Source organism: Phacochoerus africanus, chromosome X, assembly GCF_016906955.1.
Source record: "Phacochoerus africanus isolate WHEZ1 chromosome X, ROS_Pafr_v1, whole genome shotgun sequence".
NCBI classification, from domain to species: Eukaryota; Metazoa; Chordata; class Mammalia; order Artiodactyla; family Suidae; genus Phacochoerus; species Phacochoerus africanus.
The window spans coordinates 88,000,362-88,027,481 of NC_062560.1; the positions used below are offsets into that span (position 1 = coordinate 88,000,362).

General features: G+C 46.8%; 2 protein-coding genes across 5 annotated transcripts; both read left to right on the forward strand.

Moving 5' to 3' along the window:
- Positions 1-3,543: 3,543 nt before the first annotated feature.
- On the forward strand, positions 3,544-7,409 carry GPRASP2 (G protein-coupled receptor associated sorting protein 2). Its single transcript, XM_047764389.1, has 2 exons — positions 3,544-3,606; positions 4,185-7,409. The coding sequence occupies exon 2, from the start codon at positions 4,499-4,501 to the stop codon at positions 7,067-7,069; it is 2,571 nt and encodes an 856-aa protein (XP_047620345.1). The 5' UTR covers positions 3,544-3,606; positions 4,185-4,498; the 3' UTR covers positions 7,070-7,409.
- On the forward strand, positions 4,186-26,230 carry GPRASP3 (G protein-coupled receptor associated sorting protein family member 3). Of its 4 annotated transcripts, none has more exons than XM_047764390.1 (6): positions 4,186-4,242; positions 13,291-13,417; positions 16,326-16,371; positions 21,759-21,851; positions 22,185-22,263; positions 22,585-26,230. In XM_047764390.1, exon 6 carries the CDS (start codon positions 22,735-22,737, stop codon positions 24,406-24,408), a length of 1,674 nt encoding a protein of 557 aa, XP_047620346.1. In that variant the 5' UTR covers positions 4,186-4,242; positions 13,291-13,417; positions 16,326-16,371; positions 21,759-21,851; positions 22,185-22,263; positions 22,585-22,734; the 3' UTR covers positions 24,409-26,230. The 4 variants fall into 4 exon arrangements, with proteins under 4 accessions (XP_047620346.1, XP_047620348.1, XP_047620347.1 ...); XM_047764392.1 differs by lacking the exon at positions 4,186-4,242 and adding an exon at positions 10,470-10,625; XM_047764391.1 differs by lacking the exon at positions 4,186-4,242 and adding an exon at positions 10,470-10,597.
- The last annotated feature ends 890 nt before the right edge of the window (positions 26,231-27,120 follow it).

The window sequence follows — 27,120 nt, forward strand, 5'->3', positions numbered from 1 at the left end:
GAAACAGGGACTTAAGATGAACCTTAAGGATGATTACAAAATCTCTTTTCTGGAGTTCCCAGGGTGGCTCAGCATAAATGAACTCGCTCTGTGGTTTAAGGATCTGGTGTTGCCTTGAGCTGTGGTGTAGTTCACAGAGGTGGCTTGGATCTGGCGTTGCTCTGGCTGTGGCATAGGCCGGTAGCTGTACTTCTGATCTACCCCTAGACTGGGAACTTCTATATGCCACACCTGCTGCCATAGAAATAAATAAATAAATAAATCTCTTTTCTGTAGAAAAGAGAGAGAAAGCACTTGCTGGAGAGGATAGTTTTAGTCGTGAGAGATGAGTCCCCAAATTGATCCCCCCAGGGGCCAAAGCCCAATTAAAGAAAGTCAAGGGGAATGGACTTCATCAGGATGGTGAGTGAATTTGATTCCCACTGCTGCTGTACAAATTACCACAATCTTGCTGGCTTAACAACAACAATAAAATGTTTTTTTTTAATAGTCTTGAAGGTTGGAAATAGGCCAAGGGTCTCACTAGTCTGATATAAAAGTGATAGAAGGGCTTCATTCTTCCAAGAGCTTCTAGGAAGAATCCGTCTCCTTGCCTTTCCCAGCTTCTGGGGTCCAACTGCAATCCTTGGCTTCTGGCTTCCTTCCATCTTCAAAACCAGCAACAGCTTGTCCACCTGTGGAGTCTTTCTCATGATATTTCAATGTAACACTGACTCTTCTGCTTGCCTTTTCCACTTTTAAAGTAGCCTTGCATTGCACTGGCCAGGATAATCCAGTGTAATCTGACGTTACATTCAGCTGATTAGCCATCTTAATTCCATCTGCAATCTTAATTCTCCCTTACTATATAACCTCACATGTTTATAGGCTCTGGAGAATTGGATGTGGACATCTTTGGGGAACCTTTATTTGGCCTACCGCAGTGAAAATGCCATCAAATTGGGTTTGAAAATGGGCAACAATGCCAGCAGGTTTCTCTGCTCAACGAGTTGTGCTAAGCCAGGGTTGCTCTTTGCCCCATGGAGCCCAGAAAGGAGGGGCTCAAGACAACAGGAAGGATGTAGGGATGCAGGAACCTGAGGATTCAAGTAGCAGCAGGTTTCTGCCTTGGGGAAGGGGGTACCTGGTGGGGTCTTTTCCAAAGAATGGTTGGGGAAACTAGACCGGTGTGTATGGCAAGTGTCTGAGCTCCAAATTGGTTCTCATCCGTGCCCCATTCCCACCCTGCCAAAGACAATGAGAACTTGGAAGCCACTGCAACACAGGACCTGGCAGAACCCAGGAAGAGGAGCCAGGAGCGGCCCTATCTGGTGCCTGACACCTGGCTCTGGGGTGACAGGGGGAGGATTGTCTGAGCGGGTGCGGGTCCTGACAGGGAAAGGCCCTCTTTGCTGGGCAACTGTGGGGTGGCGAAACAGCAAAAGTGCGTTACCAGTGCGAATGCGAAAACAGCAGTGTGGCAGAAAGAATGACGCCACTGCCACTGGCGCAGACAAGTGGTTGTGTCCTCAGGCCAGAGGGCTAGGGCTGCCTTCCTTCAGAAGAGGGGCGGTGGACGGGCCTCCCTGGGCGCCCCCTCCCACACCTTCCTCCCGACCTTGGCCCTTGAAGGTGGGAAGCAGAACGGGGGAGGGCCGCCCCCACAGCCCCTCTCCCAGCGGCGCCCAGGAAGGATGGCGGGCGCGCTGGGGGACGGGAGGGGGGCGGACACCGAGCAGTCTGGGGGTTCTCGCACACACCCACCGAGGGGCGGTCTGTATCCATCCGCAGCTCCCCCGGCGCGGCCCCTCCCGACCTCCCGACCCTGGCCCCCACCGCAGAGCGCCCACCGCCCCACACACTGCGGTGTCAGAAGTTGGGGGGGTCGCCACCTAGGGGGGCGGCGGGGAGCGCTGGCTGGGCGGGCTGGCGAGGCCCCGCCCCTCCGCCTGGGGCTCCTCCCGGCCCCGCCCCCTCTGGGTCGGAACTACGGTGGGCCTGGGAGGGGGCGCCGAGCCCATTCGTGCCGTATCCCTCCGCCCCCCTTCCCGACACCCTCGCCGCGAGCGGTTGGTGCCGCAGCCTGCGCAGCCCCTGGCCGGTTTGGCGCAGCGGCGCGGGGGGCGGGACGCCTCTTTGGCATTCTGAGCGCACGGAGAGCGGTGGGAATCCGAGTGAGCAGCTGCGACAAGAGGGGGAGGCCGACCACCCGGGCCCTGAGCCTGTGAAGGCAAGTGGGGGTGTCGTGGGGGGCGACGACCAGGTCGCAGCCTGCCCCGCGGACCCCGGCCGCCTGGCGAGGGGGAGGCGACCTGGTCGGAGCGGGTCCCTGGGAGAGGTGCGCAGCGCCGGGGGACCCCTGGCGCAGAGGAGGCGACGACCGACGCGGAGCGGGCCGGAGTCGCGGGTTCTGTCCGCTGAGGTTCCCCGGGGTCCTCGGTAGGCGAACGGCTGTGCTGCTCCGCGGCGGACTTTCCAGGTGCCCGCGCCCCGCCTTCGACGGTGCCTGTGCGGGGCGAGGGCTGTGAGGGAGGCTGCTGCGGGAGAAATGGCGGAGGGGATCTGGGCTGGGGGCGCTGGAGGAGGCCTCCGGTTTCGGGGCGGTGGTGACGGGCGAAGCTGGGTAGAGAAGGGGGGGGCGGCGACTGTCCCCGGCCCTGGTTCTGCAAAGGGGCCAGTGGGGCCCCGCGTCCCGGGTGCTGTCCCTTCCCACAGGCGCCTCTCTGATGCCAGAGTCTCTGTCTGCACGGTAGGTCTGGAGATTTCAGGCCACAGGGTGCACCTGTGAGAGGAGAGGCTTGAGAAAAACGAGGGACAGGAAAAAGGACCTGTATTTCTGAAGGTGTGTGGGGATGGGGGGTGGGAGTGGGCAGCAGCCATTGACTGGAGACCCATATCAGGGTGGGGTGACTGCGACCAGAGCAGGTCAGGCATCTGGGAATACCTTCTAAAATTCCCCCTAACCAGGTTTCTAGACAGTTCCTTGCCTTCCTCCCTCACCTCCATCCAAAATTGGGGGTGGAAAAGGTGGGCTGGGAGGTGAGGGTGAGACAGAAGGCATAAATACAAGTACCACTGCACAACCTGTTTTCTAGAATATGCGGGTGCCCTTCCCCCAATTTATGCTGCGCAAGGCATAGGGATGTGGTGCACCTAGTGGTGAATCCTCAGAATTGGAGAAGCAAGCAATGCGAAAAGTGTGACGTCAAGAGAAGATGTTTGTTATCTGGAACGCTGAAATAGAAATTCTAAATAAAATGAAAATATTCTACTAAGAGGACTCTATTGAAAGACAGTACATGCATTCCCATCCTTAATGTTGGTATGCTCACCAGGCACTTAGTTGCTGCCATGGTCTCCTTACTGTCTTACTTTTTCATCTTTTGTCCATAGCCCTGCTGTAAGGCTGGTCACTTCTGCAGGGAAGGAAAGGAGGAAGAGGCCGGCTCAAATCTCTGGAGGTTTGTGCAAAGAGGGGCAATTCAGGGGACAGCTACAGAGTGATATTGACAGGTGTCTTTGGTCCAGTTGGGCATTTTTGATTCACATGTCCTACTCTCTTTCAGATTTACACCCTGCTGCAGAACCACTTGTTCATTTCCTGCAGGAGATATTAGGAACATTGGGGTAGGTGTGGATTGGGCTGTGAATGGGAGGAAAAGACGTGAGAGCAAGGACTAAGAGAAACCAGAATCATAAGACAAATTAGACTCTTAAACAGAAAGATATTTGGATCAGGGGTCAGGGTGTTTGCCTGTCAACCAAGCACTCAAACTCCGTTTTCTCCTGTATATTTACTTATCCATAGGCCGACCTGCTCTTTGTTTAGAACTTAATACTACTGGAACAAACCAAGGACAGGAAAATTGCACCACATCAGGGCAGGTATGAGAGTGGGTACAAATTTTGGGTGAGGTAGAGGAAAACAAAACAAGTCCAAGAGTAATTTGGGTCTGGTCTGGGGCTTTCTCAGCCTCTCCTGTTACCAAGACACCTTCCTACCATCTTCACATCCCTGTTCTTTAGCAAGCAAAGCAGTGTGGCAGCTCTAGGGGTAAAGGGTGTGGGCAAGATACGGATGACAGACTTCCTAATAGCCTAACTGTCTCAACCAGCCTTCAAGGTCCAGTCTCTCTGTAAGAGTCTTTGGGTGGAGTGACACAACTGGCAAAGACTCAAGACCCCTCGTCATTCTCTCTTCGTAGATTGACCTCCAGTGGCAGCTCTGGTGCTGTTGGAATTGCCGCTGACCACCCTCAGCAGGTCTGCATCCACCCGGGAACCATCTATCCTCCCCCAGCTTGGTTGTGCCTCTTCTGCACTCTGTTGGCTGAGGCTGGGCTTGGGAAGGAGGCTGATTGGCTGCTGGACTGGTGATTGACTCTAACTTTTGTTTCCAACCGTATCACCTGAATCATCCAACAATTAGAGTGTGAAGATACAAAACTGTAATAGATCTGTGGTGGAGGCTGAGACTGGGATAGGGGTATTTAACCGGGTCTCCTCTGTAACTTGTAGTATGACTGGGGCTGAGATTGAGCCTGGCGCCCAGGCCAAGCCTGAGAAGAAGCCTGGAGAAGAGGTTGTGGGTAGGACTGAGAGAGAGAATGAAGTCCCAATGGTGGTCCGGCCTAAGGTTAGGACCCAGGCCACACCTGGGGCAAGGCCCAAAAACGAGTCCAAGGGTATGTCTGGGGCAAGATCCAAAAGTGAGTCCAAGAATATGTCTGGGGCAAGGCCTAAAACTGAGTCCCAGGCAATGTCTGGGGCAAGACCCAAAACTGAGTCCCAGGCAATGGCAGGGGCAAGGCCCAAAAGTGAATCCCAGGCAGTGGCAGGGGCAAGACCCAAAACTGAGGCCAGGGCAGTAGGTGGGGCACGTCCTAAGACTGAAGCCAAGGCAATCCCTGGGGCAAGGCCCAAGGATGAAGCCCAGGCTTGGGCCCAAACTGAGTTTGGGGCTGAAGCAATGTCTCAAGCAGAGGGTGTGTCCCAGACCAATGTGGTAGCCTGGCCATTGGTCAATAATGAGTCTGGTTCTGCTGCTAAACCTATGGCCCTATCTGTGGATAGGGAGCTGGCCAATGTGGACACTGAGACCTTTCCTGGCTCCCAGGTTCAGACAGGAATCCAACCTTGGTTTGGAGCAGGGGAAGAAACTAATATGGGGTCTTGGTGCTATCCCAGGCCCAGAGCCAGAGAGGAGGCCTCTAATGAGTCTGGATTCTGGTCAGCAGATGAGACCTCTACAATGTCTTCTTTCTGGGCTGGAGAAGAGGCCAGTATCAGATCATGGCCTAGAGAAGAGGCCAATACCAGGTCGAGGCATAGGGCCAAACATCAGCCTAATCCCAGATCCAGGCCCAGATCCAAGCAAGATCCCTATATTGATTCCTGGTCTGGGTCTGAGGAGGAGTCTGCCAATCCATTCTGCTTGTGGGCTGGAGAAAATACCAATAACTTATTCAGGCCTAGAGTCAGGGATGAGGCAAACATGAGGTCCAAGCTCCGGACAAAGAGAGAGGACTTTTTTGAATCTGAATCTGAAGATGAGTACTATAAGGAATCTTGGTTTTTGCCTGGAGAAGAGGCCAATAGTAGATTCAGGCCCAGAGACAAGGAAGAGCCTAATACTATCTTGAAACCCCGGGCTCAGAAAGATGCTAATAATGGTGATAGGGTCAAACAAGAGCCCAGGTTTGAGGAGGAAGTCATAATTGGATCCTGGTTCTGGGCAGAGAAGGAGGCTGGTATGGAGGCTGGGGCTTCAGCCATTTGTGAATCGGAACCAGGGGCTGAGGAGGGGGCCATTGGTGGATCCTTGTTCTGGACTGAAGAAAAGTCCAGTTTGGGGGCTGTGACCAGAGAAGAGACCAGGCCAGAGTCTGAAGAAGAGGCCATATTTGGGTCCTGGTTCTGGGACAGGGATGAGGCCTGCTTTGATTTAAATCCCCGTCCTGTGTACAAGGCTAGTCCCAGGTTCAGAGATCCAGCTGAGGAGGAAGTTAATGTATCATCCAGGCCCCAAACCTGGGACGAGGTCACTGTTGAATTCAAACCTGGTCCTTGTCATGGGGTTGGCTTCCCATCCCCAAGCCCCTTTAGAATTCCTGAAGAAGCAGCATCTGTATATTCTGAAATGTTTGAGGGAAAGCCCAAGGGTGTGGAAGTTACCCCAGAAGGGGAAGAGCAGGAATCTTTGCTTCAGTCTGATCAACCTGACTCTGAGTTCCCATTTCAATATGATCCGTCCTACCGGTCAGTCAGGGAAATTCGAGAGCATCTTAGGACCAGGGAGAGTGCAGACCCTGAGAATTGGTCCTGCAGCTGCATACAATGTGAGCTTAAAATCGGTCCTGAAGAGTTCGAAGAACTCCTTCTATTGATGGACAAGATTCGGGATCCTTTTATTCATGAGATATCTAAAATCGCAATGGGTATGAGGAGTGCTTCTCAATTTACCCGCGATTTTATTCGTGATTCAGGTGTTGTCTCGCTTATTGAAACCTTGCTCAATTATCCCTCTTCCCGAGTTAGGACAACTTTCTTGGAAAATATGATTCACATGGCTCCACCTTATCCTAATCTAAACATGATTGAGACATTCATATGTCAAGTGTGTGAGGAAACCCTTGCTCATAGCGTGGGTTCCCCTGAACAGCTGCTTGGATTAAGGATGCTTCGGCACCTCACTACAACTACTGACTATCACACACTGGTTGCCAATTATATGTCTGGGTTTCTCTCCCTGTTAACCACAGGCAATGCAAGAACAAAGTTCCATGTTCTGAAAATGCTGTTGAATTTGTCTGAAAATGCTATGGTGGCAAAAAAGCTATTTAGTGCCAAAGCTCTATCGATATTTGTGGGTCTCTTTAACATAGAAGAGACAAATGATAACATTCAAATTGTTATCAAAATGTTTCAAAATATCAGTAATATTATAAAAAGTGGAACAATGTCCTTAATTGATGATGATTTCAGTCTTGAGCCGCTTATTTCTGCATTCCATGAATTTGAGAAGCTAGCTGAGGAACTACAAGTCCAAATAGACAATCAGAAAGATCCTGAGGTGGGGCAACAAAGCTAAGATTATTAACCACCTGCCTCTGATCAGCCTTATGTTCCCAAAGAGCCCTGAGTAGTGCTTCGGTTTTCAGTCTAGTTTTATGTTGTAACTTATATTTTAATGCTGATGTTAACTTTGTCCAATTCTTGGTTTGAGCTGGATCACTTTGTGGATGCCAAATGACTATTAGTGCTGAAAAAATTGTTGATATTTGTCTTGCTGTCCAGATTGCAGTATTTTTCAGTATTGAGCTTCCAATGAACTGAGCCGCTTGTGTAAGCTACCCTGCTATTCGTTGTTTAAACATATGGTTCTCTATTCGAGTCTGTGTTTTCAATAAAGGTCTGTGTGAAAACTGGCAGAAGTTACCCTTCTTCAGTTTAAAATCCAGATGCAGATACATTGTGTACACGTAAAAACATAGACAATTAGTATGATGACATATATACCCTCCTTGGAAAATCCTATTCCTGGAGTTTAAGAAAGAAGAGATTATTTGTGGGTTGTGATACTTGAGAAATGCTTCAGAGAAAAGGGACTCATTTAAATTGGTCAGTGAAAAGTAGGGTAACACAACCCATTCGGTCATTCTTGGAAGTGAGCAGTGGTAGTGTGAAGGATGATAATCAAAAAATATCTGTTCCGGAGTTCCCGTCATGGCGCAGTGGAAACGAATCCGATTAGGAACCATGAGGTTGCAGGTTTGATCCCTGGCTTTGCTCAGTGGGTTACGGATCCATCGTTGCTGTGAGCTGTGGTGTAGGTCCCAGACGCAGCTCGGATCTGGCGTTGCTGTGGCATAGGCCAGCAGCTGTAGCTCCGATTGGACCCCTAGCCTGGAAACCTCCATATGCTGCAGGTGCGGCCCTAAAAATACAAAAAGACAAAAAACAAAAAACACTGTTCCAATAGAATGGGTATAGCCGGTCTATCTGGAATAGATGGGACAAGTTCAGTGAGGGATGCAGTTGGAATGACACCAGTTTGGAGAACTAAATTGGCCAAATCTGAGCTTTTTGCAACTTAAAGTACAGCTGTGGCTCAGTGCCACCTGAGGAGTCAACAAGTGAGATAGCACACCAATTTAGTGGAGTCAGGAATAAGATTTCCTTTTTGACCCTAGTCCAAGGAAAATATTGGGGAAATACCATGCAGCTATTATGATTTATTGGGATGAATATGATTTATTGGGATGAAATGGCACTGATGCTTTTCCATCTGGTAAAATAGAGAAGAATGGGACACCTATGGAAAATTAGATCCCATTAAAAATGCATTTGTAAATAGATGAAATTTCTATGCAATTTCAATGACTCCAAGAAACTTCATACATTCCATAGTCTTGAATAAAATACACTATGCTAGAAAAGTTTTCAGAGACAGATATTGGAGACCTACAGGAACTAATAAGACAGGTTTTTTTTTCTTTTCTTTTCTTTTTTTTTTTGTTGTTGTTGTTTTTAGGGCTGCGCCATGGCATATGGAAGTTTCCAGGCTAGGGGTCAAATCGGACCTGCAGGTGTTGGTTTACACCACGGCCACAGCAACGTGGGATCCAAGCTGCATCTGTAACCTACACCAGAGCTCAAGGCAATGCTGGATCCTTAACCCATGGGGTGGGGCCAGGGATTGAACCTGAATCCTCATCGATACTAGTTGGATTTGTTACCACTGAGCCACAACAGGAACTCCAGGTTTTTTTCTTTTAATATGCTTACATCTACTGTCTCAAGTTAACAGGTGGACATGTTAGAAAGGATAAAGTTATATAAATGAATAAACAATAAAATAATTTTTAGAGATGATAAACTTATTTAGAAAAGTTAAAAAGGAATGAGACTTCAGAGAGACTAGTTCATGAAATGTTTTAAGAAAAAGTAAAATTACCAAAGTTGCTAAATTTATACTAGTCTCGTGATTGTTCAGAGATGTCAGCCTTTTTACATGACTGTTGCATTCGGAAGATCATAACATTTCCTTTTGGAGTGACAAAAATTTTCCAGAATTAGATAGTGGCAATCACAGATGCGCAACACTGTGAATGTAGTCACCACTGGATTGTACACTTTAAAATGGTTAAAATGGTAAGCTCTGGAGTTCCCGTCGTGGCGCAGTGGCTAACGAATCTGACTAGGAACCATGAGGTTGGGGGTTTGATCCCTGCCCTTGCTCAGTGGGTTAATGATCCGGCATTGCTGTGAGCTGTGGTGTAGGTCGCAGACGCGACTCGGATCCCGCGTTGCTGTGGCTGAGGTGTAGGCTGGCAGCTACAGCTCCGATTTGACCCGTAGCCTGGGAACCTCCATATACCATGGGAGCAGCTCAAGAAATGGCAAAAAGACAAAAAAAAAAATGGTAAGCTCTATGTTATGTGTATTTTCCACAATAAAAAGTAAAAACATCACACCATACCTTCAGACCAGAATGCAGAAGTCAGGATGGAATTGGTTTGGAGAGGGAATATGGACTTGTGGGAAATATCCTATATTTTACTATTTTTAGACATGGTAAAAATCATTTGTTTTGTCTGAGGATGCTATTAATTTTTGAAAAGGTAAAATTATGATTTGTCAATTAGAAGTGAACACATGGAAGATTTTTTTAACACAATTAACAACCACTAAGTTTATGAAAATGGTTGAAGGAGATATGTATATACAACATACACAATATAATCATCATATAAACAAAATACATGTACATTAAATTTTATACACACATAGAAAATTAATCAATGTTAGTATAGTATTGATGGATCAAGTACAAAACTGATTAATATCTTAAGGCCAATAAATTGAAACCACTGATGTTATCTGTTACATGGAAAATAAATCATTTCCATATCTATTGGACAAAATACCTACAAGTTAACAACAGCCTCTCAGGGTTGAAAACTTGCTCAATCAACAAAAAGTGAAGCACTGCACTAATATCCACTAACTTATCTTGTCTTTACCCAATATTTTGTATTATGTTTCTGACCCCAGCTTGATTTCAGGGTGCACGTTTAATGGAAGTAGGACGAAGTGGCAGTTTTGCCTGCTTTCACAAACCACAAGTGTTAACAGAGGTCGTCCTGGTGGTGGAAACTAGAGTGTGAACGTTTGTTTTGCCTAGCAATCCTTTTCAACACAGACCCTGTGTGTGTTTTAATACGCTGCACGAGTTTTACACAGAATATTGTAAGTCGGTCTCCAAACTCCTCCTGGAGTGTTCCACGCCAGCCCTGTGCTCCTTCGGAGCAAGGCCCAGACCTAGGGGTGGAAGTTATGGCTGCAAGTGCAGCCTTCCTTGCAGGTCTCTTGTCTTCACCAGGGTCGGGAGCGTCAGATAGTTCTAGCAAGGGGCTCAGCCCCAGAGGCAGGAGGAGACCTTGCCATCCAGGCCGCAGCCCTGCGGCACACCAGCGGGGTGCGCGGTCACGTGGGGCTGACGGCGGGTCACGTGACCGCGCCCTTGTTGGGACCGGCGTAGAGGTGTGTCGCGCTGAACAGGGACAGGAAAGACTTAAGCCTGACGATTGACGGACGGATGGCCGTGGAAGGAGCGGTAGGATGCAATGGGGGTGGCTGGCTCGGTGGGTGTCTGTCCTTGCTGCAGTGGCCTGAAAACTAGCCCCTCAGGCGCCCAGAATTAACGGCATTTGTTGGGAGAGGACACTATCCCTCAGCCAATCGCGAGCGCCTTAGCCAGGGTCTGTTATTGTCCAGGAGCTCCAGGGGCAGGAAGTCATCCTGAGGAAGGCGTACGTGGAGAGGAGCAGGGGTCGCTGTTGGAGGAGATGGGTTCGAGGCCGGAAAATGGCATCGGTGGGAGGTGGCGGCTGAGACTAGATCCGGGTGCGGGAAGTGCCATGCACCCTCCCTCTCCTCCTGCCCTCTGAACGCCCCTACCCCCACCCAGGCTCCCTGTCCACTGCTGCGTGGCTCTGAGTCTCTTTGTCGGTGGGGAAGGTGGACACATGGAGGCAGTTAGCTTCAGGGAAGCCCACACTGAGGAAACGGTGAGGTGACAATTCGTGAACGCCCATGGCCCTAGATCTGAAAGGGCAGGTGTGAGGATAGGAACTGTGAACTACACTCTCTTTCTACCCCTTAGTTGGCACTCACTCTCTGTTTGCCTTTTCCAGATGATGAGGATTGCTGAGAACAGCTCAAAAAGGGGTGGGGCCGAGTGGCTCCAAGGCTCCAGGTGCCTGGAGCTGCAAGAGAGGAAAGAGAGGAATGAACCACAATCTGGGCAGCTCTAGGGAAGGGGAGAGAGCAAACTCAGGGAGAGGAAATCCAGATGCTTTAGGCCCTTCACAGAGGATTTCTCTTTGGGATACTGCCAAGCTTCTTAACTCCCAAGATGATTCCTGGATCTGAGCCCCAGGCAGCAGCTCCCTACTATCTAGGAACACAAAAGCTGCTGCTCCATGGAGGCTCTCTCCTGCTAACTGTCGTGGGCCTCAGAGTAGGGTTTTTCTGGGAACGACGTATGGAAACTTCTTTATGGATGGTCTCACATGTGCCCCTCTGAAGACGCTTTGCTTTCTTCCTTGTGTTTTGCTCTCTGCCCACTTCTTAGGACTTGTTCCTCTGGTCTTATCCTAAGTAGCAGCCCTTGGTAAGTCCTTGTCCTCTTCCTAACTTAATATCCCCACCGCAGCCCTCACATACACTGGATACCGAGGTAGTTTAGCCAAGTGTCACTGAGTAATGAATTTTCCTAAGTCCACTTATATTTTTATACTCAGTATAGAGTTGAAACTATGTGGTAATACTACTTCAAGGCCCTCCTATTTACTTTTTTTTTTTGCTTTTTAGGGCTGCACCTGCAGCATATGGAGGTTCCCAGGCTAGGGCTGGAACCAGAGTTGTAGCCACCAGCCTACGCCACAGCAATGCAGGATCCAAACCACGTCTGTGACCTACACCACAGCTCACAACAATGCCATATCCTTAACCCACTGATCGAGGCCAGGGATTGAACCTGCATCCTCATGGATGCTAGTCAGATTGGTTTCCACTGAGGCATGACAGGAACTCCCATATTTTCATTTAAAAGCTAGAATTGAATAGTGAGCATGTGGTTAAATTACAGAGATTCGGGCCTTAAGACTACCTCCACCTCTCTTACCCCTTGCCTCCTTTGTTAATTATCCTCTTGCCCCCACTCTCCAGAATTTGGGTAATATAAGTATTGGGACCAGTGTTTAGATGATGGCTTTCCCCCTCAAGCTTTGTTGTCTCTTGTCTATGTGTTTTTAAGAGTTTGACAAAACACCTCAAACATCGCATGACATAAGAAAGAACACATCTAACCTTTGTCCCTGTCCTGGCCCAGAGCTTGAAAAAACCTTGAGGAGTTCCCTGGTGGCTCAGTGGGTTAAGGATTTGGTGTTGTCACTGCTGTGGCTCTGGTTACAGCATGGGTTTGATCCCTGGCTGGTGAACTTCTGCGCATGGCCAAAAAAAAAAAAAAAAAAAAACCTTGAAATTTCTCGAGCACTAAGAATATCTTTTTTTGTGCTAACAAATGGACTGTGGTGGGTCCTTAGCTTCAGGATATGGACTGGTCACCAGAAGGGTCAACCACATGATTAGTGTTGGAACTTGAGGCCAGCAGGAATTCTAGAGCTGGAGGAGAACTAGATTTGGGGTTCAGTCATGTGATCATTGATTTAATCAATCATGCATAAGTAATGTAAACCTCTTCCTAGTTGGTAGGCACACTGATAATCCAGGGAAGGAGGTGCTGCCCTGAATCTATGGGAGGAGGGCATGGAAGCTGTATGTCTAAAAACCCTCCCAGACCTTGTCCTATGTGATACCTTCTAGTAAAACTATAATTCTACATACAGTACTTTTAGTGAGTTCTATGAGTTGTTCTAGTAAATTATCAAACTTGAGGGGTTGATGGGAACCCTTAAATTTATAACTGGTGAGTCAGAAGTATGGGAGGCCCCTCAAGACTTGTAACTGGCATCTGATCTCAAGTGGGGGCAGTTTTGTTCGGGACTGCACCTTTAAACCTGTGGTATCTGATGCTAACTCCAGGTAACTGATGCCCAAGAATTGATGTCAGATTAAAATCTGTAAACCCGCCTCTGATCCAATGCATCAGACAGAAACAAATTAAAATGAAGGAGGCAGAGCCCACCAGTGTATTATGGGGGGGGGGCGCGAAGCAGCATATGTTGTGGCGTGGGTCTGCGATTTAGATGATTATTAAAGTTCTCTCTATTTTTTTCTTATCAGAGTTCCCTCAGCCTAGATTTCTTGTTGGTGGTGCTGCATTTATATTTGGGGAACTTCACAAGGTTGCATGGCCAGATATCTCTAAGTCCCACTTGCATCCCAGGGCAGATTCACGTCTGTGGACAGGGTAAGTGTGTGTGTGTGTCTCCATGCATGAAGATGATTATCTCTGTTCTGATCACTCCTTAGGCCGCACTTATAAGGGCCAAAATCATCCCTCAATTTCTTCCTGGGAATGTAGTTGAAGTAAATACCTCAACACACATATAGCCCTTTTGTTTCTACCCCCTTTCTGGATAAATATTATGGGCTAGCTCATGTAATACATATCAGGGCCTGTTCAGATGCCACTTGACCTACAACATTAATGCCTGGGGATAAAATTAGAGATTTGTCATCTGTCCAAACATGGATGAAAGAAAGGGATCTTCTTACAGCACAGCTGACCCTCTACTCCATCCCAGTTTCACAAAAGCAATTTTCAGTGGGATCTCATCTATAAAATACTATCAGATTCCTATGGAGGGTTTCAAGGCCCTGAACCCTTCCATATGATTCTATCTTTCCATTTCCATTTCTAAACATTCTTCCAAGTCAAGGCCAAGACTAGAATGAGATAAAGACACAATTTAAGGAGGCAATAGTCCAAGCCCTGCTTCACTTTGCCTGCACTCAAGTCACATTGGATTATCTACTATTTCCCAATCCAACTATGCTCTGTGCTTTACTACTACTTCTGTGTGTTTCCCCAGGCTGTTCCCTTAATTTCTAGTGCACTCACACCCTTCCTTGCCCATGGGAAACATAGTCATCCTTTTAGGCTCAGCTCAAATGCCAGGGCCATTGGAAGTCTTTCTGATACTCTCCTCCTGACTCTTGGCCCCTTGGTAGGAAGTAATTCCTCCATCCTATGTACTTACACAGTATTTTATTCACCCCTACTTTGGCGTTTGCTTCTTTATACTGGAGTCTTTTTTATTTATTTTTATTTATTTATTTATTTATTTTGATGAATGAGACAGAACTAGTGATGAGGGGCAGGGAGCACAGAGGAAGAAACTTGGACTCTTGAAGTGTGAATCAAACCCGTCTGACCACAATGCCTGAGCCTTTTACTACTTTTCATAATACGGTCCTCCATCTGTATCCAAGGGGTATTGGTTCCAGGATCACCCACAGATACAAAAATCTGCAGATGCTTAAGTCCCTTATATAAAATGGCATGTTATTTGCACATAACCTGTGCACATCTTCCCAATACTTTGCTTATTTATTTTTTATGGCTGCACCCATGACATATGGAAGTTTCTGGGCCAGGGATTGAATCCAAGCCATAGCTGCGATTTACACTGCAGCTGTGGCAACATCAGATCCTTTAATCCGCTGCATTGGGTGGAACCTGTGCCCTCCACAGCACTGGAGCTGCTGCAGTCAAATTCTTAAACCACAGCAGGAACTCCTTCCCGTATACATTAAATCATCTCTAGATTACTTACAATACCTAATACAGTGTAAATTCTATGTGAATGTAAATGCTATGTAAATAGTTGCTAGTGTGTGGCAACTTAAAGTTTTGACTTCTGGAACTTTCTGGAATTCTTTGTTTCAAATATTTTTGAATATTTGGTTGAATCTGTGGATGCAAAACCCAAGGATATGGAAAGGTGACTGTACTTATTGTTAATATTAATAATCAGTGAATACTTTATAAATGAGATACTCTTATAAGAGTTCTAAATATATTAATGTATTTAATCATCAAAATAAACTTATTGAATAGATGCTATTATTGTCTCCATTCTACACATGAGGAAGCTGAGGTGTACACTGCTAACTTGGCAAGCTCAGTTAGCAGAGCTTGATTTGATTAGCAGTGGAGCCGAGATTCAAACCTTTGTAGGGTGAATATGGAGTGAGTGTTTGTTACCACTATGCTACATCTATATCCCTCTAGTTCTAATTATCACTAAAAGCTGCCATCATCACTATCACTCTTCATCATCAGATTTTCTCCTCCTTACATCTTGTAGCAAAGTACTTTATTCATCATAAAGAAACTTGTTCCTTATTCCCTTCTAACTGTAAATGAGGATACTCCAGCTTTTCCTTCCTTCCCAGTTTAGTGGTCCATCATGGGCCATGATTCTTACTGCTCTCCTACCTCATCCTCTAGTGCCTGGCTCCACTCTCTTGGCAAAAATCCCAGCTCTTGACAAATCCCAAATACCCACCTCTTTTTATACCTGTGTTGCTTAGTGCAGTGTACCTCGGGAAAGTTAACCAAACCTTTCCGACTGTTGACACTCTGAATTTATCTTTCTCAAACTCAGTACAGTCCTCTGAATAGAAAGCAGATAGCCTTTGATATTTTTATACTGTGGATATTTCACATGGGTGCACTTTCACACAACGACTCTGAACTGAAGCTAGGCTTATCTATGAGTGAGCTCAAGTATTTAATATACCTCTGAACCCCCCTAGATAAGTATGGTTTGGGTTTTCTACCTGAAACTTTCCTTTTCAATCTAGAACAGAAGCCAATCACAGTTGTCAGACCTCTTGCAATCTTTAGGCAAGACGTTCAGAATCTACATTTCTCCTTTCTTTTCATTTTCTTTTTCTGCTTTTTAGGGTCACACCGCAGCATATGGAGGTTCCCAGGCTAGGGGTCTAATCGGAGCTACAGCCGTTGGCCTACACTAGCCACAGCAATGCAGGATCCGAGCCACATCTGCGACCTACACCACAGCTCGTGGCAATGCTGGATCCTTAACCCACTGAGCGAAGCCAGGGATCGAACCCTCAACCTCATGGTTCCTAATTAGATTCGTTTCTGCTGCGCCACAATGGGAACTCATGGAAACATGAGTTCTGCCCTGGTTTTAAGAGGTAGGTGCTTACTGACAGAAAAAAGTCAGGAAACATTACTCATTGAAGAGTTGTTTTGTGCCTGAGCATATATATCATTTAGGATTATTCCATACAACAAGGAACTCAACTAAAACTAATGTAATGTGGAAATTTATTGTCCACAGATTGGAAGTACTGAGGCAAGGCAGCCTTGATGATTGTTTGATCCAGGTAAGGACTCAGCTTTTTTCCATCTCTTCCTTCTGTCATTCACAATGTTAACTTCCATCCTAAGTCTGGAAACTTGATGCTGCAAGAGTCACGCAGCTTTCCAAGGAAGGAAAGGAGACATCTTTACTGATGGCCTTTTCTTATAAGTGAGGACACTTTCCCCAGAAGTCCTTCTGCAATCTTCTCTTCATGTCTCACTGGGCAGAGTTATATCACCACCCCTTCTGGAACGAGAGCACCCAGGGGATGGACTATCCCTAGACAAGCAGACTCACCTCTGGAATCGGGATCAGCTTCCCTGTGGTACATCACTATAAGGAGGAGGGAGGCATACTTACACAAAAGTGATGTTCTTTTAGTCAGGGGTTATGTTAGACAACACAGAGTATACAAAGCACCGAGGTTATAGTGACAAAGAACACAGTAGCAATATCTTAGCCATTATAATCTCTAAATGCCACCACAAAGTTAGTCTCCACTCTTACTGCTTTCACCAGCCCACCCCATATTATGACTGATCACAGTTTTAAAAGGAAGTAGAGGAGTTCCCTCTATTTGTGGCTCAGTGGGTTAAGAACCTGATTAGTATCCATGAGGATGTGGGCTCCATCCCTGGCACCACTCAGTGGGTTAAAGGATCTGGCACTGCCACGAGCTGTGGTGTAGGTTGTAGACCCATCTTGGATCTGGTGTTGCCGTGGCTGTGGTGATGTAGGCCTGCAGCTGCAGCTCCAATTTGACCCGCAGCCTGGGAACTTCCATATGCCACAGGTGCAGCCCTAAAAACAAAATCAAAAAAGGAAATAGAAAGACCTGATACATGCAGATATTTCAGAATATCAGTTTCTCATTTAGTGTGCACAAGAATCCTATGAAGTAGTTATTACTGTTGAGGGATGGTAACTGAGTTATAAGACCATGAAGTACATTTTCCAAAGTGACACAAATAGTGGTAAAGTCTCTGTTCAAACTTTGGACTGCATGGCTCTGAAGTCTGGCGAAGTTCCAGAATAGAGAGTTCCTACTCTACCATGTAGACTCCTTTTAGAAAGTGTGTCCAAGGCTCAGAAACTGGTCACTCTAGTTCAAGCAAGCACATAATAGTATAGTGCACTGCCTCTTGATGGTCGTGGTGGTAACAGAGATGACTTTTCTCCTGGGGTTAAGTGACAGTTGCTCAGAGCTCACCACTAGGACCTTTGATTCAGGAAGTCTAAATTCTAATCTGTACTCTACATTAAGAATTTGGGGGCTGAGATATCAGGTGCAGGTAGTCACATAAATTTTCTATATGTGGAGGGGGAGTAAATATTTATGGAGAAGCTAGGTTTTCAAGGGCAAATTTATTCCCAGATCTCAAGTTCAGCTGAAAATAAGAGGACGAAAGCTGTGTTCATTGGTCTTTAGCTACCCTGTTCAAATCTGTAGGCCACACTTCCAGTTTCAGCTCTGACATGTAAAGAGCTTGGAAATCACTGCTCCTGTACCTATAACTGGAAAAAATGCTGAACAAACTGAGAATCAATGATTTATCTTGGGCCCCTAAGAAAACTGAGGTCATAGGGCAAATGGCCACGCCAAATTCTGGAGAAAAATACAAATCCAGAATTTCACATCCTATCTCTCTTTACATAGAGCAGAAACTGCTAGAGATGTAAATAAGAACACTTAAGGGGGAACAGAGAAATTGCTAGAGATAGGGTGGAATAGTATGAGAGTGAGAAACCCCTAGGGACCTGTAGTCTTAGAGGTGTAATGAGCTTTATCTCCGGGAACTCCAAGAAAGATCTCATGGCTCTGGCAGTGGGAGGGGAAGTGCACTGTCCCAAAATACACTCCAGAATCTTCTCCATAAAAAGGCCCACTCTCCAATGGAAAAGACTTTCCCAGAGCCTTATCCCAGCTAAAGGAACTGCATTCCTCCTACCCAGCTAACTCTAGCCTTCCATTCTTCTGTAAAGGGGAGAAGGAAGCTAAAGTAATACTTGTGAAGGTCACAGTCTAGAGACATAGACCCACCAAAGACTGGAATTTAACCATAAGATTATCGAACAGTTCTTGTTTTCCACATGCTAACAGGCCTCCAGTATAGCAACAGTGGACTGCAGCTAAAAGAGTTGCAAGATGCAGACTCTCCGCAGGACTTAATTATTAGTGAAGCCCAGAGTTAAGAGAAGGGACAAAATCAATACTCTAGAAGAATTTGAAGACTCTGGCACCGACAGCTACGACAAATATTACACAGCCGGCGGCTAACCAGCTTAAAATAAAACCTCTCACTACAGATCTGTTCAACTCAGTTCCTATTACCCAACACATCATATACAGCTTTCAACGCAAAATTATAATTATACTAAGAGATAAGGAAAAGCATTGTTTAAGGATACAAAGAATCACAATTGGGCTCAGATATAATACAGATTTGGGGATTATCAGACAGGGAATTAAATAAGTATGATTAGGTGTTCCTGTTGTGGCTCAGTGGGTTAAGAACCTGACGTAGTGTCTGAGAGGATGCGGGTTCCATCCCTGGCCTCACTCAGTGGGTTAAGGATCTGGTGTTGCTAGGTGTTGCCACAAGATGTGGCTTGGGTCTGGTGTTGTGGTGTAGGTTGGCAGCTGCAGCTTGGATTCGACCCCTAGCCTAGGAACTTCCATGTGCCGCAGGTGTGGCCCTGAGAAGAAAAAGAAAAAAAAAAAAAGTACCATTAATATGGGATAAAACTAGACCGGTGTGTAGGGCAAGTGTCTGAGCTCCAAATTGGTTCTCATCCGTGCCCCATTCCCACCCTGCCAAAGACAATGAGAACTTGGAAGCCACTGCAACACAGGACCTGGCAGAACCCAGGAAGAGGAGCCAGGAGCGGCCCTATCTGGTGCCTGACACCTGGCTCTGGGGTGCCTGACACCTGGCTCTGGGGTGACAGGTGGAGGATTGTCTGAGCGGGTGCGGGTCCTGACAGGGAAAGGCCCTCTTTGCTGGGCAACTGTGGGGTGGCGAAACAGCAAAAGTGCGTTACCAGTGCGAATGCGAAAACAGCAGTGTGGCAGAAAGAATGACGCCACTGCCACTGGCGCAGACAAGTGGTTGTGTCCTCAGGCCAGAGGGCTAGGGCTGCCTTCCTTCAGAAGAGGGGCGGTGGACGGGCCTCCCTGGGCGCCCCCTCCCACACCTTCCTCCCGACCTTGGCCCTTGAAGGTGGGAAGCAGAACGGGGGAGGGCCGCCCCCACAGCCCCTCTCCCAGCGGCGCCCAGGAAGGATGGCGGGCGCGCTGGGGGACGGGAGGGGGGCGGACACCGAGCAGTCTGGGGGTTCTCGCACACACCCACCGAGGGGCGGTCTGTATCCATCCGCAGCTCCCCCGGCGCGGCCCCTCCCGACCTCCCGACCCTGGCCCCCACCGCAGAGCGCCCACCGCCCCACACACTGCGGTGTCAGAAGTTGGGGGGGTCGCCACCTAGGGGGGCGGCGGGGAGCGCTGGCTGGGCGGGCTGGCGAGGCCCCGCCCCTCCGCCTGGGGCTCCTCCCGGCCCCGCCCCCTCTGGGTCGGAACTACGGTGGGCCTGGGAGGGGGCGCCGAGCCCATTCGTGCCGTATCCCTCCGCCCCCCTTCCCGACACCCTCGCCGCGAGCGGTTGGTGCCGCAGCCTGCGCAGCCCCTGGCCGGTTTGGCGCAGCGGCGCGGGGGGCGGGACGCCTCTTTGGCATTCTGAGCGCACGGAGAGCGGTGGGAATCCGAGTGAGCAGCTGCGACAAGAGGGGGAGGCCGACCACCCGGGCCCTGAGCCTGTGAAGGCAAGTGGGGGTGTCGTGGGGGGCGACGACCAGGTCGCAGCCTGCCCCGCGGACCCCGGCCGCCTGGCGAGGGGGAGGCGACCTGGTCGGAGCGGGTCCCTGGGAGAGGTGCGCAGCGCCGGGGGACCCCTGGCGCAGAGGAGGCGACGACCGACGCGGAGCGGGCCGGAGTCGCGGGTTCTGTCCGCTGAGGTTCCCCGGGGTCCTCGGTAGGCGAACGGCTGTGCTGCTCCGCGGCGGACTTTCCAGGTGCCCGCGCCCCGCCTTCGACGGTGCCTGTGCGGGGCGAGGGCTGTGAGGGAGGCTGCTGCGGGAGAAATGGCGGAGGGGATCTGGGATGAGGAGGCCTCCGGTTTCGGGGTGGTGGTGGTGGTGCGAGCTGAGTGCAGAAGTGGGGGGGGGCAGGGGCGGCGGCTGTCCCCGGCCCTGGTTCTGCAAAGGGGCCAGTGGGGCCCCGCGTCCCGGGTGCTGTCCCTTCCCACAGGCACCTTTCTGATGCCAGAGTCTCCAATCTGCGCGGTAGCTCTGGCACATTCGGCGTAAGCGGAACTGAGCAGGTAAATTATGAAGACATGAAAACGACAAATTTATGTGCCTCGTAATACAGCAGTTTTATTGTCCTCCATGTTTAGATCTTGTACCCAATTAAATGAAAGCAAATGACAGGGTGAGGAATTAATTGATTTTCCAAGAAGGATCCATGTAAATAAATAATGTGGTATTCCTCTTTTGGAATCTGTTTTCTCAACATCCTAGCCCCTTAACATGTTGAGTTGTGGGAATGGCTCTTCAGAATAGAGAAGAAAATTTTCTGAAGGGTCAATTTAGAACTCTTGACGTTAATCTCTGAAAACCCAAACCTCATATACCCCTTAGCCCCTCTCATTTTGGTGGAGAAGCAGTCACACAGAAGATTTTGTGGAGTCCCCGAAGGATGATATCTGAGAATTTGTGAGAAGTGGGACACATTTATTTACTTATTTCCTGACTCTTGAAAAGGAGGTTTTAGGACCTGAATTCTGGGAATCTGTCCATTAACCTGATATTTTTCTGCCATCGTCAACATATTCTCTTGGCATTTTGCTGAATCCCCTCTTTCTGTAGGGTTTGACTCTTCTCCAGTTAGTGGATTGTTCTGTGGTGGGAAAAATAGCACCTCCTGAGGACTCCTGCTATATAGGCTGGCCGGCCTAGGTGGTGAATGAGGTAGAAACTATGTATGTATGGGGAAGGGGAAAAGGCAGGGGCATGCAAGATTGTATTGAAATAATAGTTTCCATTATCTTCACTGCCTGCCTTCTAAACGCAGTTGCCTCTGTTCCACTGCGCACTCTATTGCACCTCACATTTTTGTTCAAGGAAAGAGGTGTGGCCTCTGCCAGGGAAAAATGACTGACTTCAGGGTTGGGAGGAGGTGTAAATAGACAAGCTGCAGGTCTTTGGGGAATCATGTGGGAGGAACAGACAGGGTGGGAAGACATTTAACATGGCCTTGAATATACATAAGCGTCTGTTGTAGCACTTGTTATGGATGTTGGGCCATCTCAGTTGCTTCTGTTTTCTCTCCTCTGCCTTTTTGTTTATCCATAGGTTTGTTCCTTTATAGAGGCCTGTAGAAAACTGCACATAGCTGATCACTTTGACTTTGATTAAGAGGACGAAAGCTATTCATTTGGGTCCAAGGTGAGTGTGAACTTGAGCACCCCTGTTAATTGGAAATGGGAATTGGCTGCTGCGAAGTGAGTAAGACCAGATCGTATCTTGGAGCCATTGTCTTCCCACTTTCCGTACACCTCTGCAGTCACATTTATGTATAGGAAATAGGGCCAGGTTGGGCTAGGATTTTGCCTATAGGGTAAGTGGAGGAGGAAGCCATGAGGAGAACCAAGGATGCCGAAAGATTATATTAACAAAGCTCCAGATTTGGAAAGGCAAGGTCTTGGGTTTAGAAGCCAGAGAGCATGTCTGTTTACCAAATACTTAAAATTCTATTCCTTCCTGTGTTTCTTTACATAGGTTTGCCTGTGAGTTGGCTGTAAGAGTTATCAATACTGGAAGCAAGAAAGGGGGAGAAAATTGCGCCAGATCAGTGCAGGTTGGTAAGAGGCTACCTGGATAGACCTATAGAGTGTAGTGGTATATACCAAAGGTGCTGGACACTCCTTAGCCTCTCTCACTTTCTCCAAGCTTTCCCATCATCTCTGCTCCTATTTGATACAGAGAAAGATTATGGAAGTGCCTGGGCAGGGCATTGTTGGGTGTTACTTGGGAGGAATAAAATGAGGTAACAGAGTTTTCTACTCTTCCACTTGTCCTACCACACAGTCCATCTCTACTCTCTCATGTCCTGTTGACTCTCTGCATAAAGAGGCACAGTTGGAAAAGACTTAAAGCCCATTTCCCTCTTCCACCTCAGGTCTCTCTGCTGTGGTGGCTCTGCTGGCTTTGGAGTGGCAGAAGATCATCACCTTCAACCCAGCAAAAGAGTATTAAGACAGTGACCTGGGACACATTGAGAATCAAGGCCAAGACTGTATAGAGCTATCTGTATAACTGGGCTTCAACCATGACTGGGGTTAAGAATGCGAGTAAAAAGAATAGAAGTAGGAAAAATGAGAATAAAAAGAAGGCCAAAACTGAAAAAAGGGCTGTTGTAGAAGCTGAAGCAAAGAAGGAGGCTACAGGTGTAGTCAGATCTGTACCCAAGACCCAGGCCAAAGCAGTAGCCAAGGCAAGAGATGAAGATGCAGTGGCAGAGATGAAGGCAGCATCTAAGAACAAGGTTGTTAGTGAGATGAAGGAAGGAGTCTTGGCAGATATCAATCCTAAAGCTGAAGATGAAGCAACTAGATCTTCTTGTTCTGTAGTTAAGGCTAGTGCTGAATCCAGGTCTACACGTAAAGATAAGACTGGTATTGATACCCAGCCCCGGGCTGGGGAAGAGGCCAGTGTTGGTTCCTCATCCCAGAATGGAGGAGAAGCTAGTAATGGTTTCAGTGCTAAGGATGAAGGTAAAGCTGATACTGGGCCCCTGTCCTGTGCTGAGAAGTTAGAGCCTGTGGCTGGGGCCACCTGCAAGGCTAAGCCAGGGGCTGAGGAGGAGGAGGAAGAAAACGTTATTGGGAACTGGTTTTGGGATGGCGATGAAACTAGTTTTGACCCTAACCCTAGACCTGTGAGCAGGATTATTAAGCCCCAGCCTGTGGATGAAATTAATGAAAAAGATAGGCCCAAGGACTGGTCTGAGGTAACTATCTGGCCCAAAGCCCCTGCTGTAACTCCAGCAGTGTTAGGCTTTAGATCCCAAGCCCAATTTGAAGCAAAGCCTCCTTCATATATTGTCCTGGCCTCAGCTGAGGAAAACACCCACTCTTTGCCTGCGGCCACAGCGGGCCCTTCTAGGAGCACTGCCTCATGCTCACAGTCTGTCCCCGAGTACCCATTTGGTTCTGACCCTTGCATCCAGACCATAGAGGAGATTAGACGCCAAATCAGGATCAGGGAGGTGAATGGGATTAAGCCATTTGCTTGCCCTTGCAAAATGGAATGCTACATGGATTCTGAGGAGTTTGAAAAACTTGTTACCTTACTTAAGTCAACTACTGATCCTCTCATTCATAAAATAGCTCAAATTGCAATGGGGATCATTAATGTTCATCCGTTTGCCCAAGAGTTCATTAATGAAGTGGGTGTAGTGACACTTATTGAAAGCTTGCTCAGTTTTCCTTCCTCTGAAATGAGAAAAAAGGCTGTAATTACTCTGAATACCCCCTCTGGGGATGAAAGGCAACGCAAGGTTGAATTACACGTTAAGCACATGTGTAAGGAAACCATGTCTTTTCCTTTGAACTCACCTGGACAGCAATCTGGATTAAAGATACTAGGGCAACTGACTACTGATTCTAACCATCACCACATTGTTGCCAATTACTTTTCAGAGCTTTTCAATTTGCTGTCCCTGGGAAATCGTAAAACCAGAAATCTTGTTTTGAAAGTACTTTTGAATATGTCTGAAAATCCAACTGCAGCCAGGGACATGATCAATACAAAGGCATTAGCAGCATTAAAACTCATCTTTAACCAGAAAGAGGCAAAAGCCAATCTCGTTAGCGCTGTGGCCATATTTATCAACATAAAGGAACATATCAGAAAGGGCTCGATTGTAGTTGTTGATCACTTGAGTTATAATACACTCATGGCCATTTTCCGTGAAGTTAAAGTGATTATTGAAACAATGTAAAATGAGCTAGAAATAAGAGCGATCCCATTCAGCAATCTCCAAACTAAAAGGCTGTTTGTTTCCAAAGAATCACGCATAATGTTTTGATTATTGCAGTGTGTGATGTGCATTATAAATTATGTCTTCAACGCAGTATTACCTGTGACAGTCTAGGTCTGAGCTAGACCATTTGGGGGTATCAAATTAATATTTCATTGTGAGTTGAAAACATCTGTTATTGTCTTGTGTGAATGGGGTGCTTTTTAACATTTTAAGAAGATAGCAAACTGGTGGGTGCATCGTAAGTAAGCTGACTTATTCATTAGTATCTGCTTAGATCCATTTGTGGCTTCAAGTGGTTAAAGTGGTTAAAATATTCAAAGAAAATATCTAGTTATAATCTAGTTGCAGAAATAAGGCATATCTATACAAAAAGATATCTAATAGTACACATATATTCGTGTATATATGTATACACATACACACTCATTGCTAAATGTGCACTCTCAGTATGTAAAGAAGGCAGGGCTGCTACAGGTTGTTTAATGTAAAAGGAATTAATGTTTTCCCCCTATTCTACCTGCATCAGATAACTCATTCTACAACACACAAATGGCCCTGAATCTCAGATAAAATGTAATATTTATTTTTTATTTTGCTGCTGCGTTTATAACTCTTACATTGTTAGGCAATTTCATCTATGTCAAGTTTCATCTTGTAAAAGAGAGAGGAGTTAGGTATAGTGAGGAAACATTTCCTGAGTACCTACTCTTAAGTGAGATACTGTTGTGATGGCACTGTATTTGATAGGTTTCCTCTTCTCAACAATGGTCCTCCAAGTTAGGTACTGGTATTTTTTTTAATGATGATAACTCATTGTACTGAATTACCTCCAGTGAGAATTAAGGAGGTTAAATACTTTGTCCTAGCTTCCCACAGCAGGCAGGTGGCATAGCTGTTTTGTCAGATACCAAAATCCACTCTCATTACCCTACCTTATGGTTCTCTCCCACTTTTTTACGTGGTAGCCTTCGAAGCTCACACACTGGTTTTAACAATTCAGTTTTGCTGTAGAAAATGTCCCTGCCAGTCTTGGAAGTCTTAACTTCCTCTAAATGCACATGTCCATTAGGCATTTGGCTATGCCTTGCTGGGAGTCAGAAGAAAAGTCTGGGATGAGTTATGGATTTTAATTGGCAGTGTCTGGGAAACAGTAGGTACCCAAAACTGCTGAATGAATGAGATGTGGATTTGGTGTCAAACAACTGAAATTTGTTATATATTCTTCCTAATCTGTATGTACTTTTTCCCCAAAGAACTGGAATCATTATGTACATTGTTTCATACCATACACTTAAAAAACAATTGCTTTCTTCCTCCTTGCAAAACCATACCTTAATTTGTTTACCCTTTGTAATTTATTCTTCTCTGTGTCATATGAAAAGCTAAAAATTTCTGTCTTTTACTGGTAGGCAAGCCTGCTCTCTGCATTTGTACCAGCCAAATCTGTACTGGATAAACTTAACTGGGGGAAATTGGGCCCAGAACTGCAGCTTCAGCAACACAAAACAGGAAAGCTAGGAGAGAAGCTGCTGCCTCAATCTAGGGACCTTTGGGCTATAGCTGTGTTTTCTGACTAATGGTAGGAATTATAACCCCTAATCTAGGCTAAGAGAATGTCCAAGTGTGTAAAAATATTGGGTTGTATGCTTTGAGATTTTTAAGCAGTTAAGAAACTAAAATAAGATCATATTGTAAGTACTGTTTTTGTGACTTGCCTTTCTCCTCACCAACTGTATTTTGTGACTATCTTTTCATGTCAATAAATAGGCTTCTGCAAATATTTTTGAATCAGTGTTTTTTCTGTGTTAACATTTGGTGCATAGTACCCGCAGATCCTCTTCGTAAAAAATACACACAAAATGGAGTTCCTGTCACGGCTGAGCGGTTAACGAACCTGACTAGCATCAATGAGGACACGGGTTACATCCCTGACCTCGCTCAGTGGGATAAGGATCCAGCCTTGCCATGAGCTGTGGTGTAAGTCACAGACGTGGCTTGGATCCCATGTGGCTGTGGCATAGGCTGGCAGCTTCAGCCCTGATTCAACCTCTAGCCTGGGAACCTCCATATGCTGTGGGTGCAGCCCCCCCCCCAAAAAAAAGAATACGCATGAATTTATTCTCTTGCAAAAACAGGACTGCAGTGTTCTGCAGCTTGCCTTTTAATCTTCAGTTATCTCTCCAATTTAGCATTATACAGATCTGCAGCATACCTTAATAGCATTATTGAGATATAATTGATACACATCAACCTGTACATATTTAAAGTATACAATTTGATAAGTTTTAACGTATGTATACAAGCATGAAACTATCACCACTCTCAAAATAGCAAGCTTACCCATCACCCCCAAAAGTCTCTTCATGTGCCTTTGTAATAATCCTTCCTTCTCACCTCTGTATTGTCCCCGGACAACCACTGATCTGCTTTCTGACAATATAGAATCATTTCATTTTCTGTAATTTTACATGAATGAAATCATACAGCATATATTCTTTTTGGGGGAATGTGATCTTCTTTCACTCAGCATAATTGTTTGAGACCCATCCCTGTTGTTATGTGTATCAACTATATGGCTATACCACAGTTGGTTTATCCATTCACTTGTTGATGGACATTTGGGTTGTTTCCAGATTTGAGCTAATGAATAAAGCTGCTTCAACTGTTTCA

Bases quoted from the DNA above. Each gene is read 5' to 3' on its own strand.
- GPRASP2 (XM_047764389.1), top strand. From the start codon at position 4,499: ATGACTGGGGCTGAGATTGAGCCTGGCGCCCAGGCCAAGCCTGAGAAG.
- GPRASP3 (XM_047764390.1), top strand. From the start codon at position 22,735: ATGACTGGGGTTAAGAATGCGAGTAAAAAGAATAGAAGTAGGAAAAAT.